Source organism: Mauremys reevesii, linkage group 5 (assembly GCF_016161935.1).
Source record: "Mauremys reevesii isolate NIE-2019 linkage group 5, ASM1616193v1, whole genome shotgun sequence".
In the NCBI taxonomy this organism is placed as follows: Eukaryota; Metazoa; Chordata; order Testudines; family Geoemydidae; genus Mauremys; species Mauremys reevesii.
In genome coordinates this window covers 34,708,554-34,726,402 of record NC_052627.1, presented here as the reverse complement: position 1 = coordinate 34,726,402, position 17,849 = coordinate 34,708,554, and the positions used below count along the sequence as shown (strand labels likewise).

The window sequence follows — 17,849 nt, the reverse complement described above, 5'->3', positions numbered from 1 at the left end:
ATAGCTCACCTTAAGGGATCACTCTCCTTATATAGTGTGTATGGTAACACCCATTCTTTCATGTTCTCTGTATGTATATATATCTTCCTACTGTATTTTCCACTACATGAATCCGATGAAGTGGGCTGTAGCCCACAAAAGCTTATGCTCAAATAAGGTGCCACAAGTACTCCTGTTCTTTTTAGTGTGGATAATTAGCCACCTTTTCATCCCAAGGGGAGGGCTAGAAGCTCATAAGCAGAGTGACATGGAGAAGCTTACCCTCTCAGCATCTGTGTCATACCTTTCTATGGGGACATGAAGGACTTCAACCTACAGGGTTTTCAAGCCAGCACCTTTCAGCAACACTGAGGTTTTAAGGGCTCATGCACAGCTTTAGGCATTTGAGTAATCCCACTGAACTAATCATATGCGTGTTTGCAGAACAATACATTTTAAAATAGTATTTTCACATGTTAATACCAACACTCTAAAGCTGACTTGTCTAGGTTACAGTTGCAAGAAGTTCTCAACCCTCTTTGCATCATAATGATTAAGGAGAAAGAAGTGGAATAATCATTGCTTGACCGAAGTATAATAGTATCCTTCAGACTGACATGCAGGATACTCTTTCCCTACCATTCCCAAGAATACACTTCTGTCAACTCTTACAAAAGTGAATTTGCTTTTGAAAATTTGCCATTTTAATACATGGGTTTGAATTACTTCTTCATATTGCTCACTGTACAGTAATTTCAGACATGTGGGTATTAAGATTTCACTCAATAAGCTGTCAGGTGCCATTGTGAACAAATCACATAATGCAGGTAGGAGAAAGCCAACATCTCACAAGGTATTCAGTAACACCTAACTGTACTGTGACAAAAAGAGGACATTTTACTTTGAGTTAAATCAATTTGATAGTCTAGAAAATTCCATGTGAGTAGCAGGGTATGAAATACTTACTTGCACTTAAGTCATTTCTCATCCTTAGAGTCACTCTCTTTAGCAGTATCTTTAGAAACAAAACAAAACAAAAAACCACCCAACAGGTGTCAGCAATACAGCAATCTGTTTAAAACTGCTAGATTCTCACCCCCTCAAACCCACCACTAACTGTTATGTAGTAGTACCTACCTAAGGTTCACACACAGCTTGGAGATCTTGATATACCAAGATATCTCCTGTCATGTGTTGACTAATTGTGATCTTGCAAAACTAAACTTTTAACTTTGCAGTAGGTAAATTATCAGATCCTGACTGGTAGAGCCACTGCTTCTTGTGCAGTCAGAAAAATCAATGAAATCTAAAGCCTACATACATGACGAAAAAATGTTTCTCCCCCAAATAAAGGTTCCATGTTACAATTTATTCATTTATTAATCTTTTTTTAAAAAAAACTCTCAGTTTACACTGGTTATATCGGAACATGGTCCAGAAGATGCATTTTTCTTTGTTACAATTTAAGGCTCACTGATTATCTCCATATGTGTTTTAATGTTTGATTTTTATTAATTTTACCATTGCAAGGCTATTCAGCTTTTCCTCTCAAGAAGATATAGATAATGACCTATGAAAAAGAAATACTATAGCTCTGACTAATGTAATACAGGACCCTGGGATTCTACAGCACTAAATTAAGTTAAGAATCACATTTGTTTTGTTATTACAAGTGAAAAAAAGCTACATTACTATCTTTCTTCATTATGCTTCTAAACAATAAAAAAAGCAGTTCAGTGAATGCAATTTAAAATGAATATGATACAGTATAAAAGTAATCCTATTAAGAGTTCACTGTGCATTACTCACTCCAGGTTCTGTATTTAAGCATTTAACCGGATTTTGGTGCTTAATAAAAGAATGAACCAGTTAAATGAATCCAAATATTAACTACAAAATGTTGACATATAACAACTATCAGGCCAAATGAATGAATAAGTCTTCTATGCATAATTTAGGTCAATTTCTGTTCCTTCCTTCAATTCCTCTTAATGAATACTTCATAAAAGGAATAAAATCTTAAATGTTTGGTGGACTGAATGTTCACAAAATCCGCACACAAAAAAAAGTAAGAAATCCCAACTATCTGTGCTGTCAAAGTATCGTATACATAGTGTTTCTGGGAAGTTTGGAGCCTATATACTCATTAACACAGAATGAAGTGTAACAATGTGAAGAGTGATTTAAGATTAAGAGTCATAAGGAGACTAAAACCTCACACTAATGTGTAAAAACAAAAAACCACCACCCTAGACTGATTATAGTGTCTTTAAAGACAACAGTAATGGAGTCTATTACTAAATGCAGGAGTAGCAATTTTATTTATCGGCATTCAGAAAAGCAAAAATGATTTTATTTTAAGTAAAAAGATAATGGGTCAAATCCTGCATCTGTTCTTACTCATGCAGAATATCCGCTGAATTTAAGTTTTCCCTGAGTAAAGTCCATAGAATTTGGTCGTACCTTTACACAGAGTCAAACACAAAATTTAAGAAAAAAATCTTCATTCAACCCCCAATTACTAGTGTACTCCAGACATTATGCAAAATATTTGTAATGTATGAAATGTTTGTAATATATGTAATATCTCTAATTGAAGGGTATCAGAAAAGTCTAGTCATATATTACAAACTTTAAAATCCTTGCTCTTTTACTGTGATGTCACAGGACCATGATTCAATGTAATATTGCCTAAGTCATGCGACAAATATTTCTTATTTCACAAGATAAAGGTAAACTCCATTTTTTAAAACTCTGTTACTATAGTGCATACAACCAAGTTTCTTAAAAAAAAACAAACCTCAGATATGAAACAATTAGAAAAAAACAGAAATTAAAATACAAAGATTTAAATGTGAATCTCTCAATAAGATTTACATTGGGTTTTGGTTGATGCCCAAGTAAACACATAAAATTGTGCATGCTACAGAGCCAATTTTGTCTAAGTTTAGTGGATTCTGGAATCATTAACAGCCCATTTGGAGTTTGTATTTCACCAAAAAATCTGGAGATGAATACAAGTTTATAGTCTATGATGGATACGCTGTATTACACTAAAGTACATATACAGAAATACGCACATTTTACATATATTAAAATCACACACATTTGTTCCATAAAGGAATAAACATTCTTTTATTGCTGTGCACTGTGTTTGTGTGGGTAATGAAAACTCTTGGATGTTTTTCAACAAATGAGTGGCTCAGGAGCATTCAGCTCATAGAACACATATGTATGTTTTTACAACGGAGCGAAGTCATCAAGATTATACTTATTTGTGGGGAACAACACCCACAAGCAGATATGTGCACACACATGCAAAGATACAAGGGCACACAGTGTCTCTGTTGGATAACTTCACATTAAGCCAGACCAAATCATAAACAATAACCATGATGGGGGGAAGTGGCTTGGATTGCCTTCTACTGTGCTTAATGTTCAGCATGTATTATGCGGCTTGCACATGCATTTTCACCTCCTAGAGAGGATGATCCTGGATAAATATTCCACATTCTAGAGTCACATCCCCCTCCCTAGACGAAATTAATTTGGCTACTGGACTACATGGCATCGCCCAGAGGGAAAAAAAAAAGAATTTCCCACTGCCGCTGCAAAGGCTCTTCCTCACCATACCAGCACTGGTGGCTGGGTGGATAGGCTAGGTGTGTACTGTGTACACAGAGACAGAGACCGGCGGATCCTCCTTCTCTAGGTGGAGAAATAGACCATAAAGGACCGCAAGCAAGAGCCCCCCGCCCGAACAGAGATCTCTGTGAATCAACCGCTGGCTCCAGGTGTCACCCACATCAAGCAGCACGTTTGAGGAAGGGAAGGGAGAGGAGAGATGTCAGCGACGCGAGGGGGGGGGGAGAAGGAGAGCCCCAGCTGTCAGGAGCGGGGGATTTACGGGCATATTCGTGCATGCGGGGAGCTGAAATGCAGTGACAAAAGATCTGCCTACAGATAGCGGAGCCTGCGTGCGAACCCGGCCACCCAACCCAAAGGGGCTCGGATCAGGCCGGGGAGGGGGAAATGCCCGAAGAAGTAGCCAGAGGAGAGGAGGGAGCCAGGCTCTTGTGCTTCTCTCCCTCCCCTCCCTTCTGCCTCAGACACTCCAGCAACTAAGGAAGCTGGGGCTCCCCCTCTCTCTCGCGAGCCCTGTGCAATCACTTGAAGGCAGAGAGGGGGAGGCAGGGGGAGAAAATGCTGCAATGTAGCCCTAGGCAGAGAGATCTCCCGAGCAAACCCAAACCCCGAGTCAATAGTGCAAGATACCAATCAAATTACCACCCCCAGACACAACCCTGACCAACAGCCACCACTTCCTATATCTCTCACAGCAGCTACTCCCTATTCACTCCCCCATCACCGCCTCCTCCACCCCCCTCCAAACACGTCTCGTCCATTTAGCAACTGCAGCCACAGTAAATAAGCAGACCGCGTTCCTTGGAGAGGGAGAGACGTACAGTATCTTGGAGGACGGTGGTAGCCAAATTTAAAAAAAATGGAGGAGGGGCAGTGCAAGTAGACAGCTGTCTGTGTGTGTCCGTCTGTGCACAGCACAGCACTTACCTTTCACCACCCTGTCCGTCGTTGATAACTTCGGATCAATTGCCTTATGCTCAGACATTTCCAGCAGCCGGGGGCAGAAGGGAAGGGCTCGCTCCCTCACACAGCGCAGACACAAGGCTGAGACGGCTGCTGCAGCAACAAACGGCCAGTCAGTGTCTCTGGGTCCTTGGCTATGGTTAAAGTTACTGCCCCTCTTGCCTGCTGCTTGCTTGCTTTGCTTTGCTTTGCTTTCCTTCTTCTTCTCCTTCTTCTTCTCCTCCTCCTCCTTCTTCTTCTTCCTCCTCCCCCGCCTCCTCCTCTAGTTAATTATTTATCTCAATCACGCCACTCGCTTCCTTATTTATATTTTTTTGCATAAATAACGGGCAAAATCAGCCAGAAAAAATAAATTTAAAAAAATAATCAGGGTGCAAATGCAGCAGCCCTGGGCTTCCTTCCCCCACAGCAGCAGAACGGCTGCTGCTCCAGCTCCTCCGGCTGCTGCACTGGATCTGGATACGTCTCTTCCCCCTCCTCTCTCCTTTCACTCACATAGGCACAGCCACTCAGCTGCACACGGTCCAAGGCGCAACCTACCCTCACCGCCTAGCCTTACACCCGCATCTCCCTCCCAGCTCCCTCTCCCCCGCCCCCAGCCCTCTCTCGCAGCCATTGGCTCAAGCCGGGCTGCCAATCACTGTCAGGTAACCGCCGCCCGCCTCTCCTCCCAGGTGTTCTGACGGCTCTCACCATTAGCCGGGCTGGGGGCAGGGGAGGGGGAGCACCGCCGCAGCTGGGGGTGGAATTCTCCCCGGAGCGTTCTAAAGGCTTGGTTGAGCAGCAAGGGGAGTAGTAAAGCGCCTTGTGTGATTTGCTTTGGGGCTCGGGGGCGGGGAGGAGGGGCAGGACTGTGAGCTGGAGGGACGCTCTAAGCTGGACCCTGCTGTTGCACCGCGGCTGGCGATGAGTTACCGGGAGAGAAGCGGTGTTGGGGGGTGTCTCCCCCTTTTTAAAAAAAAACCCAAGGCCACAACAGCAGCAGCAGGGAGATAGCGCGCGTATGTCATTAGCTGGCGGGGGCGGCCTCCGCCTGTCACTCACTGTAGCTACTGCTACACAACAGGAAAAGCTCCAGGGTGATCGCGCCTGCGTGTGTATCCCTTGCAGTAAGACACAGACACGACAGGCTCGTCCATGCATCGCTGCAGCCCCTTTCCCTTTGGGGGCTAGGGGCAGCCGTCAGTTGGGTTTCTTCTTGCTCCGGTGCCGTTATCAACCAAGCTCCCGACAATAGCTTTTCCCTGTTTTTCCTTCTTGCTTGTAGTGCTGCTCTGCGAAGGAAGGAGGGAGGGGCCTTGGCTGGTTGGGATGGGAGCTTTCCCGTTGGAAGGCTGATGGATGGGTTTTCACTAGCGGCTACCATTTAACCAACCAATGTATAATTGATTAGAGTAAAGTCACTGTAGCGTTTGGGGGCGGGAGGAATAACCTTACAATCAGGAAATGCGGAGGTGCTGAGCTAGCTGCAAAGGCTAGTGCAGATCCTGCACATTCGATTATTATACTGTATGTCCTTTTACCTTTCCTCTGCTTTGTACAGCAAAAAACACAGTATTTCAATAAATAATAATGGGGGTGGAAAAGGATGGTCTTGTAAGGCATAAGTCTAGAAGGTCCATGGACACTGCCACAGACTTGTTAGGTGATCCTGGGCAAGTCACTTAATATCTCTGTACAGAGCCGGTGCTAGGCATACGCAGACTAAGCAATTGCTCAGGGCCCCAAGCAACTAAAGGGGGAGAAAGCGGGTGTTTGCTTTTTGTTATAAGAACTTGCCTGTTTTAGGATTGAGTGAGCAAAAATATTCCTGCTTAGGGCCCTCAATGGGGTAGCACCAGCTCGTCTCTGTGCCTCAGTTTCAGGACATGGTATGTAAAAGAGTTAATAATGAACATGTCCCAGGGGTACTGGATGCTTAATTCATTACTATTATAAAGTATTTTGAGAGCCTCAGATGGAGGCCACTATGAATGCAAAATATTATTATATAGTTTTAGTTTCTAGAGAGAAATCATTTTCAGACTCAATATTTTTGTCTCTGTTTTCTGATTATTGATGATGGCATTGCAATTCAAGAAGTATCATTACATATATTTCTGAATCTGCCTTGATTAAAAATAAAAAGTTATGCAAATCTTAAAAATTCTTTAAAGTGTGTAAAAGCAGCAAAGAGTCCTGTGGCACCTTATAGACTAACAGACATATTGGAGCATGAGCTATCGTGGGTGAATACCCACTTCGTCGGATGCATGTCGGGGAGGGGGATACCCACTTCATCAGATACATGCCGACATGTGTCCGACGAAGTGGGTATTCACCCACAAAAGCTCATGCTCCAATACGTCTGTTAGTCTATAAGGTGCCACAAGACTCTTTGCTGCTTTTACAGATCCAGACTAACACGGCTACCCCTCTGATACTTTAAAGTGTGTGTGCACATACACACACAAACAATCTTTTTGAGATATTATCACACATGCACCGATTTTCAAAAGGGCTCAGTATGACAGATATTGCAACTGCATGCAATATCTTTGGAGGAACATACTGTATTAAGTTTATGAATAGCTGATGTATCACTCTTGGTCAGGGATCATATGCATTTTGGAGAAGGGGGGGGGGTTACCACAGTGCCTCCAGGAACTATAAAACAGTGAGGAAGGGAGGGTGATTAAGGTGGTAAACACTTCCAGAGAGGTACCACTCCCCTGGGGAGGCTTGCATAAATGGTTCAAACTGGGTTTTCCAGAGACTGACAGACAGAGAAAGGTCTTTTGGTATAGAAAGGCTGGGTCTACACTGGCTGGGGCCCTTGTTTCTGAACCAGCAAACAGACAGGACCTTCTGTGCCAACCGTTGCAGAAGGGATGGAATGACTTTGGCCTACTAGGGCCCCCATAAGGCTGATAGGTGACCTCTGTTAAGATCTTAGCATGAATATAGGAACTTCCATATTTTTTTATGTTTTCTCTGTAACCTGTAATTGTTGGCAATATGCAGTTCATAGTCGGAGAGAAAGCGATGCACAGGCACTAACCGTTAGGGTCCAAATTGGTTTGCTGGGGATATCACAATGTAAGGCAGGGAGCTGAGCAGCCTTAAAATGCCCCATCAGAAGGAAGTGAGACAAGGTAACGGGTGGATCCCTGAGATCTGGCTAGACATTCCTGGAGTGAACTACAAAGGGGGGAACAGAGGTGCAATTACCCTGAAATTGAAACACTCCGCACCTAGCAATTTCCATTGTCCTTAATGGGAATTGGTGGATGCTGAGCTGTTTTGAAAATCTCACCCTGGAGTGAGTTTTACATGGGTGGACCATTGTAACCCACTGTACCCATACATAGCACCATTCCAGTTGATCCTCCATCCACCTTCACAGAGCCCATGGCAGCATCAAGGCCTTGCTCTTTCTGCTGAGTGAAAAGAATTTAGTTTTCTGGCCTTCACATATAACAAGCATAGAAGACAGCTTTTAATTGTAGGAGGGCCTGTGTTAAAGAATGATTTAATGTCAAAATATCTCACTGGCTTTGGAACAAAAAATAATAGAAAAAACAACTACTGATAATCAGGTAACTTGATGTTGCTAAAGTTCCTACCCAAAATGTGTCACTAGAATAATCTAGAAATGCCTATATCCCCCTTTCTTTTACTTCTCAGTATTAAGAACCTTCAGAGATGTAGATATAGAAAAATACAGTAAGAGAAGAAAGGGAAAACAGGAATAATCATGCTTAAATGTGTTGTGGACTGGTTGCATCCTACTGTATGTCAATCAGTAGGCATGTAGCAAGGTCTGTAAATGGATCAGCAATGCTGCACATATTGTGCAGCTGTCCATTGAACTTTGTTTATTGCTAGCCAAATTTCTTTGGCTGGTGAGGAAACCCTCATCGTTGTTCCATAGAAAGAGTTATTCACGTCCACTGGTACTATAATTGGAGTAGTAATCTCCTTCCTTAATAGACTTGATGCTTGAACCAGAGCCACTATTCTCTCCTAACACTTTAACATCCTCACAACTGGCTCACTGTTCGCTTGAACTGGAATGAAATGGGGCAGCCTAGCTGGTAGCACCTGCTGCAAGTTATTTATTTATTGATGCCAGTACAACAGCTCTGGCTTAATTCATTCAGAAGGGAAGGAACATATCCAGTGCTACTATTAATAGTTTTCAAGTGTGTCATTCTTCCATGTGGAAGCCAGCACTAGGACTGTCTACCACCTGCACCCTTGCCCCAACTGCTCATGTTGTCTTGATCTTTAGACGTCTTCCTTGAATGCACCTAATCACAGCCCTAGGTAACACACCTCAAAGGGAAAAGACACCATTCTACACCTCTCTCTGACTGAGACCATGAGCAACTACAGGGCCTTCACATGCCCCACCTGTTCTTAGAGGTGCATGGGGTTTGCTCCCTTTTTGGACAGATCATGTGAAATTTCCCAGGCCTTATTCCTGTTTAGTTTAATGCAGTGGGTTAAGCTAATCAGAAACAAGGCAATCTTATTCCTGAATAAGATTAGCTACGCATGAAGTTATATAAGAGTAACTGTTCCTGAATAACTGCATGTGTAGACAATCCATTATTGACAGATGCCTGCTCCTCTGTCCTGTACTGTGATTTTGGTGGGTTGTTTGCTTGTTTTTTAAATCTTCTTTCTTTGTTGCTGTTTTTTAAGGAAGCTATAGTGACAGGGACAGAGTACCACTTGTAGCAGAGGAATGCCTTGGCTGACAGAGCAAAAGAACCTGTACAGCCTGTGCAAGAGGAAACCATATGTGTGGCTGTGGCCAACTTCATGCGTGTGAATTACCATTCTTTGAGTTGTTTGTTTTTGAAGCTATACGTTGTTGCTTGCTATTAACCTATAGCTGTGAGAATGTGAGATATACATTCACTGCACTAAATACAAAAAGGGTGACTGTGACGGGGTTCCCAGGGTGCAACCTGAACTGTGGCACTGCTGAGCCCTCTGTCCCACCATGCTGGGGTATCCCTCTCACACTGTGATGCTGTGACAAGCTACAAACCTCTGGCAGGTACTGCACTTACTCAGACATCCACAGCCAGGGACACATTCAACTGAGTTACGCTTGTCCCAGCCACTCATGAACCAACAATAGAGAGGCTCCAGCCAATTCCTCCCAGCTCCTCAGCCTTACATTCCTCAGCCTATACTGTCCTGCCCTAGTTAGAAGCATGACCTGTGTAAATTTATTACCCAGTCTATCCCTGTGGAGAGGGCATACACTGGCCAGTGGTTCTCAGACTTTTGTACTGGTGACCCCTTTCACATAGCTAGGGTGACCAGATGTCCAGTTTTTAAAGGGACAGTCCCATTTTTGGGGACTTTTTCTGAGATAGGAGCCTATTACCCCCTGCCTCCTGTCCCGTTTTTTTACAGTTGCTATCTGGTAACCCTACACAGCAAGCCTCTGAGTGTGACCCCCCCTTATAAATTAAAAACACTTTTTTATATATTTAACATTAAAAATGCTGGCAGCAAAGTGAGGTTTGGGGTGGAAGCTGACAGCTCACGACCCCCCCATGTAATAACCTCGTGACCCCCAGTTTGAGAACCCCTGCACTAGCCTTTGTAATCTGAGCTGAGATTTCCCAAGCACTTAAACCAAAACACACTGTTTTAGGTAAAATATAAAACAGATTTATTAACTACAGAAAGGTAGATTTTAAGTGATTATAAGTAGTAAGCATAGAGATCAAAGTTGGTTACCTAAGAAATAAAATTTGAGTTCCATAAACAAGACAGGATTTGAATCAAGCAGTGTCTCACCCTGATAGATGGTACAAATAAGTCACAAATCTTGAATAGATAGGCTGGAACTCTCCTCCACCCAGGGCCACTCTCCTCATTTAAAAATCTTTGTCCTCTAGATGTGTTTCCAGGTGTTGAGTTGTGGGAGGAGTGAGGCCAAGTCATGATGTCACTTCCCTTTCTTTTATAGTTTCTTCCAGGTTGCTGGAAAGATCTATGCTTGTGATGTGAGGGTCCACCCCCATTGGTCAAATGTTCTCCATGTCTATGTGCTTTCTCTGAGAAGTCTTCTCGGATGGTCGCTGGGAGTGTGGATTCCCTTTAACAGGCCATCAGCACATCTGGCTACTCCATTGTTGCACCTGAAAGGCTAGTTGTGGGTATTCCCAACCTCACAACATTATTTCTGTAACATACACATAACAAAACTTCATGACTTGTCATACAATAGCTCATACAATCCAACAGGATACTAATGTTCAACAGCTCAAGACTTTCAAAATGATACCTCACAAGGCATACTTTCTACAAAACATATCATAATTATATGACAGTGCTGAATGGGGGGGTTCCAGGGTATTGCTTTGAGGTACAGAATGCCACAGTGACAAATGCAAACTACAGCATGGATTTTTAGCTTGTTGGGATAGCAACAGTAGTTGTGGGAGTAGCTACTATTCTGAATTAATAAAATGAAGTCAGTGCTCAATCAGTACAAAATGTTCAAACACAACTATGTTCCTTCTGTTACTCTTTGATTGGGAAAATCCTCAAGCTACATACAGGATGCATAAGACTACCAATGCAGTAGCTTCCACAGCTACCTCTGTGCTGCGGAGTAGGACTCTGGCAGCATTCTGTTCTGGAACAGAGGGAGGGAGAAGTATGTTAGGAATGTGGTGTGGCCAGTGGGTTCATGCACAGCACAGATCTCCTGGGCAACAACTTCATGAAGTGGGGAGCATCATTATTGAGGATTGAAAGCTATCAAAATGACATGGGAAGAAGCTAAGACTGCAGCAAGAGACCATGAAAGATGGAAAGCAGTGGTGAAGGCCCTACATTCCTCTAGGAACAGAAAGACATAGTCAGTCAAGTCATGCTGCCCACATCCGCAGTTGTCATTGCAGGCTCCATGCATGTATATCCTGGGTTCTACTTGGAAGGCCTCACTGGGAGGTAGGATTCAGTCCTCCCAGCCTATACTTACTATCCACAGGCAAATCCCATTACTCAGGCTTTGCCGATGGGACTAAAATTAGGTCTTATTTACATGATTGCCACTAATGCTGTGTGATGAAATTCAGGGTCAGATAGTACCCTATATGCCTATAGTACTTCTAGAAACTGTCAAAAAATGTTTTATTATTTTTAATCTTCTGTTAATTTATTTCTATGTTTTTGACCTTACTGTGTTCCCCCCCCCCATTCCATTTTCATCCACTCAGTAGCGGTGTTTGTTTATGCTGCTGCTGCATAAGCTTGGTCTTCCCTTCCAATGGACAATTTCTGTTTTCAGGTATTTTTTTTAAAAGTCATAACATTCATATTTCATAGCACAAAAGTAAGTAAAAACCCCATTTATCAGATCTATCATCTTGCTACACAATGTGATACAAGCATGGCAGGGCTAAAATGCATGACTGCTCTATCAAGGGTGCAGCGAGGCCTTGACCTTGTGACTTGTTTCTATTTGGACATTACTTCAGTTCAGTTGCAAGTGCTCCCGATAGTTTCAAAGCCATGCTCTGAAAAGGAGGGAGACAAAAGACTCTCCTCTCTGCTTCATAACATGGATTTTAAATAGAGAACTTTCTACTGTTTTTTGGTAGGATTTACTGTTATTTTGGCAGTAAGAGCTGCATAATAGCTATTGATTATCGCTCATAGGGACATGCTGTTTTCTGTATACATAAGTAGTCCTCAAACTTTTCCATACTGGGACACTTTTTCCAGACCAGAACTAGGATCCATCTCATGTGAACAGATCCCCCTACTATCCTTAACAACATTATGGAATTAAGGTAAACATTACTGAATTAGTCTTAATACCCTTGAGGTACATTGTATTAAAAATGCAATTGTATATTTGGTGTTGTAGCATTGTATGTACATTCTCTAGCAGGGCGGGGGGACGCTAATATAATTCCTGCATTATCAACACTTTGAAGCCACCTCCCTGGAGAGAGATGCATATGCCAGTTCAAACTGGATTCTCCAGGGACCAATAGACAAAGAAAGGATTTTTGGATAAATAGTCTGGTTTTAAACTAGTGCAGGGCCTTCTTCCTGGTTTAGCAAATAACAGGACCCCTGGTGCATAGAGGGCCCCAAGCCTTAGGATCAGGTTAGACAGACTGAGTCCTTGTTCTGAGGTAGGAGGGTTGATGGAGTGCTACTGCCAGAATCCATGTTAAGTCAAGGTTACCTGTGGTAAGCTTATTAGCATACAGTACATGTAGGTTCTTTTAATAAAGTAGGCTGGCATACAAAGAACTGTGTGGTACCTTATAATTGTAGCAATTACACCCGTTAAGCATCTCTGAAGAGAAAGCAAGCAGGTGTCCTTGGGCAACCTGTCTGTGCTGGGAAATGCACAGTGAAGGCAGGGAACGGATCAGCATGGACATACCCCAGGCAGAAGGCAGTGAGATGCAGTCTTCACCCAGAAAGGCAACAGCTGGGGAACTGGAAGACTGAGAATGGGTTCCCTTGCTGGGCCACTAAAGAGAAATACAGGTGCAGCTGCCCTGAACTATGATGCCTCATTCCCCTTTAACAATATGGGAGGAAGGAGGAGGATCATGACAATTAGGGTGAGAACCCATAGTCTATATATTTCAGGCAAAGTTTGTGAGGTTCTACCTTCTATCTTGTTTAAGGCCTATAGGGTAACATTTATTTCAGAGCAATGGGCCTGCACAAAGTTCCACGCACCCCTTGAGTCCCTCATTAACAAGCCAAACCAATTGTCTTCCACAAATCTGAAGGGGGGCTGCCTTGTCAAGCAAACCAGTACTGCTCCACTGCACAAAGGAGAGCTGGATGAAGGGCATGCAGGAAGTGTGTGGGTATGGATACTCACTCTGCTCTATGGCCACATGGCAAGTTCCAGTATGCATGTCCTCACATCTTTCCCATTCCCCTAGTGGAGGCTTCAGAAGCACCTATTGTGGCTACTTCAACCATTGTACTGAAGTAGTCTTGGCAGCTCATAGTTGTTCCATGACCTATGAGAGGATTTACTCCTTGCTTGTACCTGTCTGGCATCTGGCTCAGCTACTTATCTAGGCCCTGAATTTGGCCCTAAATCTTCTAGTGGAGTTTAACTGCTGCTTATGGCATTGTGGGGCCCTGTGCATACGGGTGAATTTCACACAAATGCAGGCAATAGTTTAAATAAAGAACCAGATAGTGTACAGAGGGCGTAAGGGTATAATAATGGAACCGTGTCAATTTTGAGGACAGAATGAAAGCAACAGCATCAGAAGGGAAAGCCATGGAAGGAATGTGGGCTAACTTGGAACTGTGTTGCTGAATCAGTGCAAAAAGAGTAATAATAGTTGTAGGAGTGCCATGGGCAATATGTACTTGTATGTGACAATACAGAACGGGATAGACAACATTTGAAAGTAACCATGGAATAATCACAGAAAGGAAGACATGTGAAAGAAAAAATTCCACAAAAGTGACAGTTTTAAAAAATAACCCCATTATGCCCCTTTGCAATAAAACCAGTTCTTGACCAAAAGAAGCTCTGATTGTAGTCACGGGAAGGGAATGAATAGCTGCAGCTTGAATAAATCTCTAGTGTAAAACATATCCCTAAGTTGGGTCTCTAGCCTTAACAGGTGTGCAAAGTTGAGGGGAAATGTGAAAGGAACTTTCTCACTGCACAGAAGTCAGGCAAAATCTCCATCTTTGAACTGTCAGGACACACACATATGCACTGGTTTAAAGAAATCACTGCAAAGCCCTGTGTGAACACATATCAGTTTAAAACTGTTTATAGCCATTTGGTTTGCCCCTATAAGTTCATGAATGCAAGCTAAACCCCTATAAGCCAGTTTTAAATCAGTTTAAGTGGTCACACAGAAAGAAGCACCTATTTAACTAAATGTGTTTAAAAAATAAATCACATCTTTAGTTAAACCAGTGGGAAAGTATGGGTAGACCAGGCTTTGCTGTGCCAAGAATGGGAAAGTTTGGTGCAGACAGCAGCACTAAGATCCCTCAGAGAAGGAAAGGCAACATCCTGCCTCCCTTTACTGGTCTGCAGAGCTGTAAAAGGGCTATTAAACAGCAAGGGCTGCTTAGGTCTGTGCTTCCAAAAACATTAGGGAGAAAACCTCCAGGAGTGGCTGCCACTACAGTCTTTCCCCAATGCAAACAGTGGCTTAAAGCCACAATCTTGTCAAGAGTAGTTAGCATTCCCCAGGGATCAAATCCTGCAATTCTTAATCAGGCATTGATTTCAGTGGGATTTTGGCGTGTGTAAGGGCCACGGAATTTCTGAAGGGGTTTTAAAGTATTATCTAAATGAATAATAAAGCCTTCCAGGAATCAGTAAGTAAAAAAAGAAAAGGGATTATTTTTATAGAAAGGAGCAACCATCATGGCTAGCAGATATGTGTTGAGAGAGAAACAGACAATACTCGCAAGAAGGAAATAAGTTTGGGGACATAACTTTGTATTATAAACTTTCTAATACATGGTCTGACTTAATCCTGCTGCAGTGTTAAAAACTGCTTGGTGTGGCAACAGCTGCAGGAATTCTGAAATAAAGTGGGATGCTTAAGGTGGACATTACCCAAAATGCTTTTCTGTTCCCTCCTATCCTCTCCTCTGCTTCCTTCCCCCCCAGCCTACAACAAACTGAAAAGTTTGGATGTGTTTTTTTCTAAAGAAGGGAGGTTTAGTTGGTTTTATTAACATGCAATAAATTATTTATGTTTGCTGGCTTTATTAAAGCCAGAAAGAAATATAGATGAAATCCCACTAATTTCAGGGTAACGTCTGTGGAACATATCTTGGAGGAAATGATTTATTCAGATGTCCTCACTGCCAACCCCAGCCTCAACAGTAACAGCAGACCATAATGGGTTTCAGAAGTGAGATGATTAATCAAAATAAGTTAATATTTAAGGAACAAACATTCAAAAGTTCAATTTAGTTGCAAAATAACACAACGCACCTCTAACCAAACACAAAATGTGTCCTATGATTTATTATTTAGAGAATCAGAGTGAGTATGAAAAGGAGCACAGAATAGAACGTGCATTCTGCTAAGTGATCTCCCAAGCTATGCCTTTTCCAAAGAACTTTTTAATGGAAGAAAGGACAGAACAACCTGATCTCTGATTGCAGCTATAAAATACTCATATTTACAAAGCAAAGCATTGAAGCCTGAAGATTACGTAAAAATCTAAGGAGCTTTAATGAATAGAATTGCTCTGTAACTTACACATACTGGTGGTTTGTAATTTATGTATTTCAGGTCCTGATTCTCATTTACACCCAAAGGGGCCTTTAAAAAGGTGTAATTTACACTCTCATTGAGGTAAAATGCTTTAGTGCAAATGAGAATCAGACAGCTAAGTGACCACAAACTCTAAACAACTAATGCAAATTTAGGCTCTAAACCTGTAAACTGCTCTTTGCAAACCCTGGAACCTCCTGGGAAACCTCCAATGACTTCAGTGGGACTCTGTGCAGGTGTAGAGGTCTTCACACGCAGAACAGCTTCAGGATAAGGATGTCAATATCTCAAAAAAAAAAAAAAGATGTCATTTAAAAATCTAAATCCCCAGGCATGCCAGAGAACTTGTCCTTCAATCAAATTGCTTTTTCAAATGATTTTCAGCTTCTTGTATTTTATATAAGAATCCCATGAACTGCAGACTATTTTCCTCCCCCCCCCCTGAAAAAGAGTTTCAGTGTTCTGTGCTTACTCAGAGACATTCAGCACATCAACACATACATAAATCTTTTCGCCCAGACTGAGTTGTTAAAAAATTTACCCAGTGGTTCTTACAATCCAGTAGGATTAGAACTGTTCATAATACAGCACCAGCACAGTTGAAAAGCATTCAGTGGGTACGTTTTATTTACAAAATGAAACATTTTATTGGCGGACTGCACATTCATTCTATAAATAGCCTCATTCTCCTGCACTGCACTAACCATCTGTACACAGTATATTTCAACCAGTCATTCTCACTATCTTACCATTTCTAATACATAATGCTAGTTAGGAGGTGCTTTGTAATCACACTGCTTTCTGACTAAGACGGAAATATTTCTCTATCCTTCCCTTGAGTTCACAAGTATCCCAAAGTGTAATAATTTCTTGCTGGTTGTCTTCCAAAACGCTGTTGTGAGCCCCTCTACAGTTCAGCTAAGGTGAATTTCACCCTTGTGCAGAGGGTGAACACAAGGCCATATACCAAATAAGTCCCATTTAAGTCTTTGGAATAAGGGCTAAATAGGATTTAAATGGTGCTTTGGCCTCATGCTGACCTTTTGCACAGGGGTGAATTTAATTCTTGCTGGAGAATATCTGTACAAGGAGGCAGGTTTTGAATTAAGTAGCAAGACTTGATGTCAAAAATAAAAAAATATTCATTAGTACTATAAGCAGATGATTTCTGTAATGACAGAAGCATGTTAAAACCTATTAGTAATAAAAGCTGAATCCATATTTCACAGTATGCTGTAACAAAACCTGTTGTAAAATATTGGTTAGTTAGAGACTGTGTTTAAAAGATGGATTTAAGAGTCTACAATGCCTGCTGTACCATCTTATATGATTTAAAAACAAGAAATCATTTAAAAATATACCTTAATATAAAGTTTTTGTTAATACGTATATTCTTTTATAATATTTTTATTGACTATCACATAAACACAAGTATCCCCAACCCGGAAAAAGTGAAAATAAATTTGCAAAATTGCTTATGACGTCAATAAAGGAAAAGAAGGAACTTTGCTTTACATGTATCGTTAAATAAAATTAAAAATGTTATCAATTTTATCCAGGGGATTGAAGACAGGAGAAAGTGGATAAGAAGAAACAATGGGAGGGAAGAAGAACTTTATAACAAAAAAGGTAAAAACCAAGAACCACTAATATAATCTAGAAAAGGTCCCCAAATGGTGTCCAAAATGGTTAATTTGTAATTGGATATGATTATTCATAACAGGATGCTTCTGTTAAAGATACGAAGCAGAATCTCCACTGGGTGTAAATTGCCATAGCTCCATTGAAGTCACTGGAACTATAACCGTTTCTATCAGTGGAGGATCTGCATCATAGAATCTCGGAAATATTGCATCCCACAGAAGAGGAGGAAACTATGATTTGAAACTCATTTCTACTCCAGCCCTGCAGAATGGGAGTTTATCCAAACAGTCACCTTGCGCGCTCCATTACTCTGGGTAGCATCATCATGCTGCCATTGTCTGACTCCCTGTAC

General features: G+C 41.9%; 1 protein-coding gene and 1 long non-coding RNA gene across 5 annotated transcripts in view; both read right to left on the bottom strand.

Moving 5' to 3' along the window:
* Nucleotides 1-5,881, bottom strand: part of PPP3CA (protein phosphatase 3 catalytic subunit alpha) — a 320,675-nt gene extending 314,794 nt beyond the window's left edge. Inside the window, exons 1-2 of one of the 4 annotated variants that reach the window (XM_039540970.1) lie at nucleotides 5,632-5,881; nucleotides 4,552-4,680 (exon numbers count right to left, since the gene is read on the bottom strand). In XM_039540970.1, the coding sequence (XP_039396904.1) occupies nucleotides 4,552-4,609 (58 nt within the window). In that variant the 5' untranslated portion in view covers nucleotides 4,610-4,680; nucleotides 5,632-5,881. The other 3 variants (XM_039540969.1, XM_039540972.1, XM_039540971.1) reach the window with 3 other exon arrangements.
* Nucleotides 5,882-16,027: 10,146 nt separating this feature from the next.
* Nucleotides 16,028-17,849, bottom strand: part of LOC120406779 — a 40,814-nt gene continuing 38,992 nt past the window's right edge. Inside the window, exon 4 of the long non-coding RNA XR_005599577.1 lies at nucleotides 16,028-16,139. This is a non-coding gene — a long non-coding RNA (uncharacterized LOC120406779). The remainder of the gene's footprint in view (nucleotides 16,140-17,849) is intronic.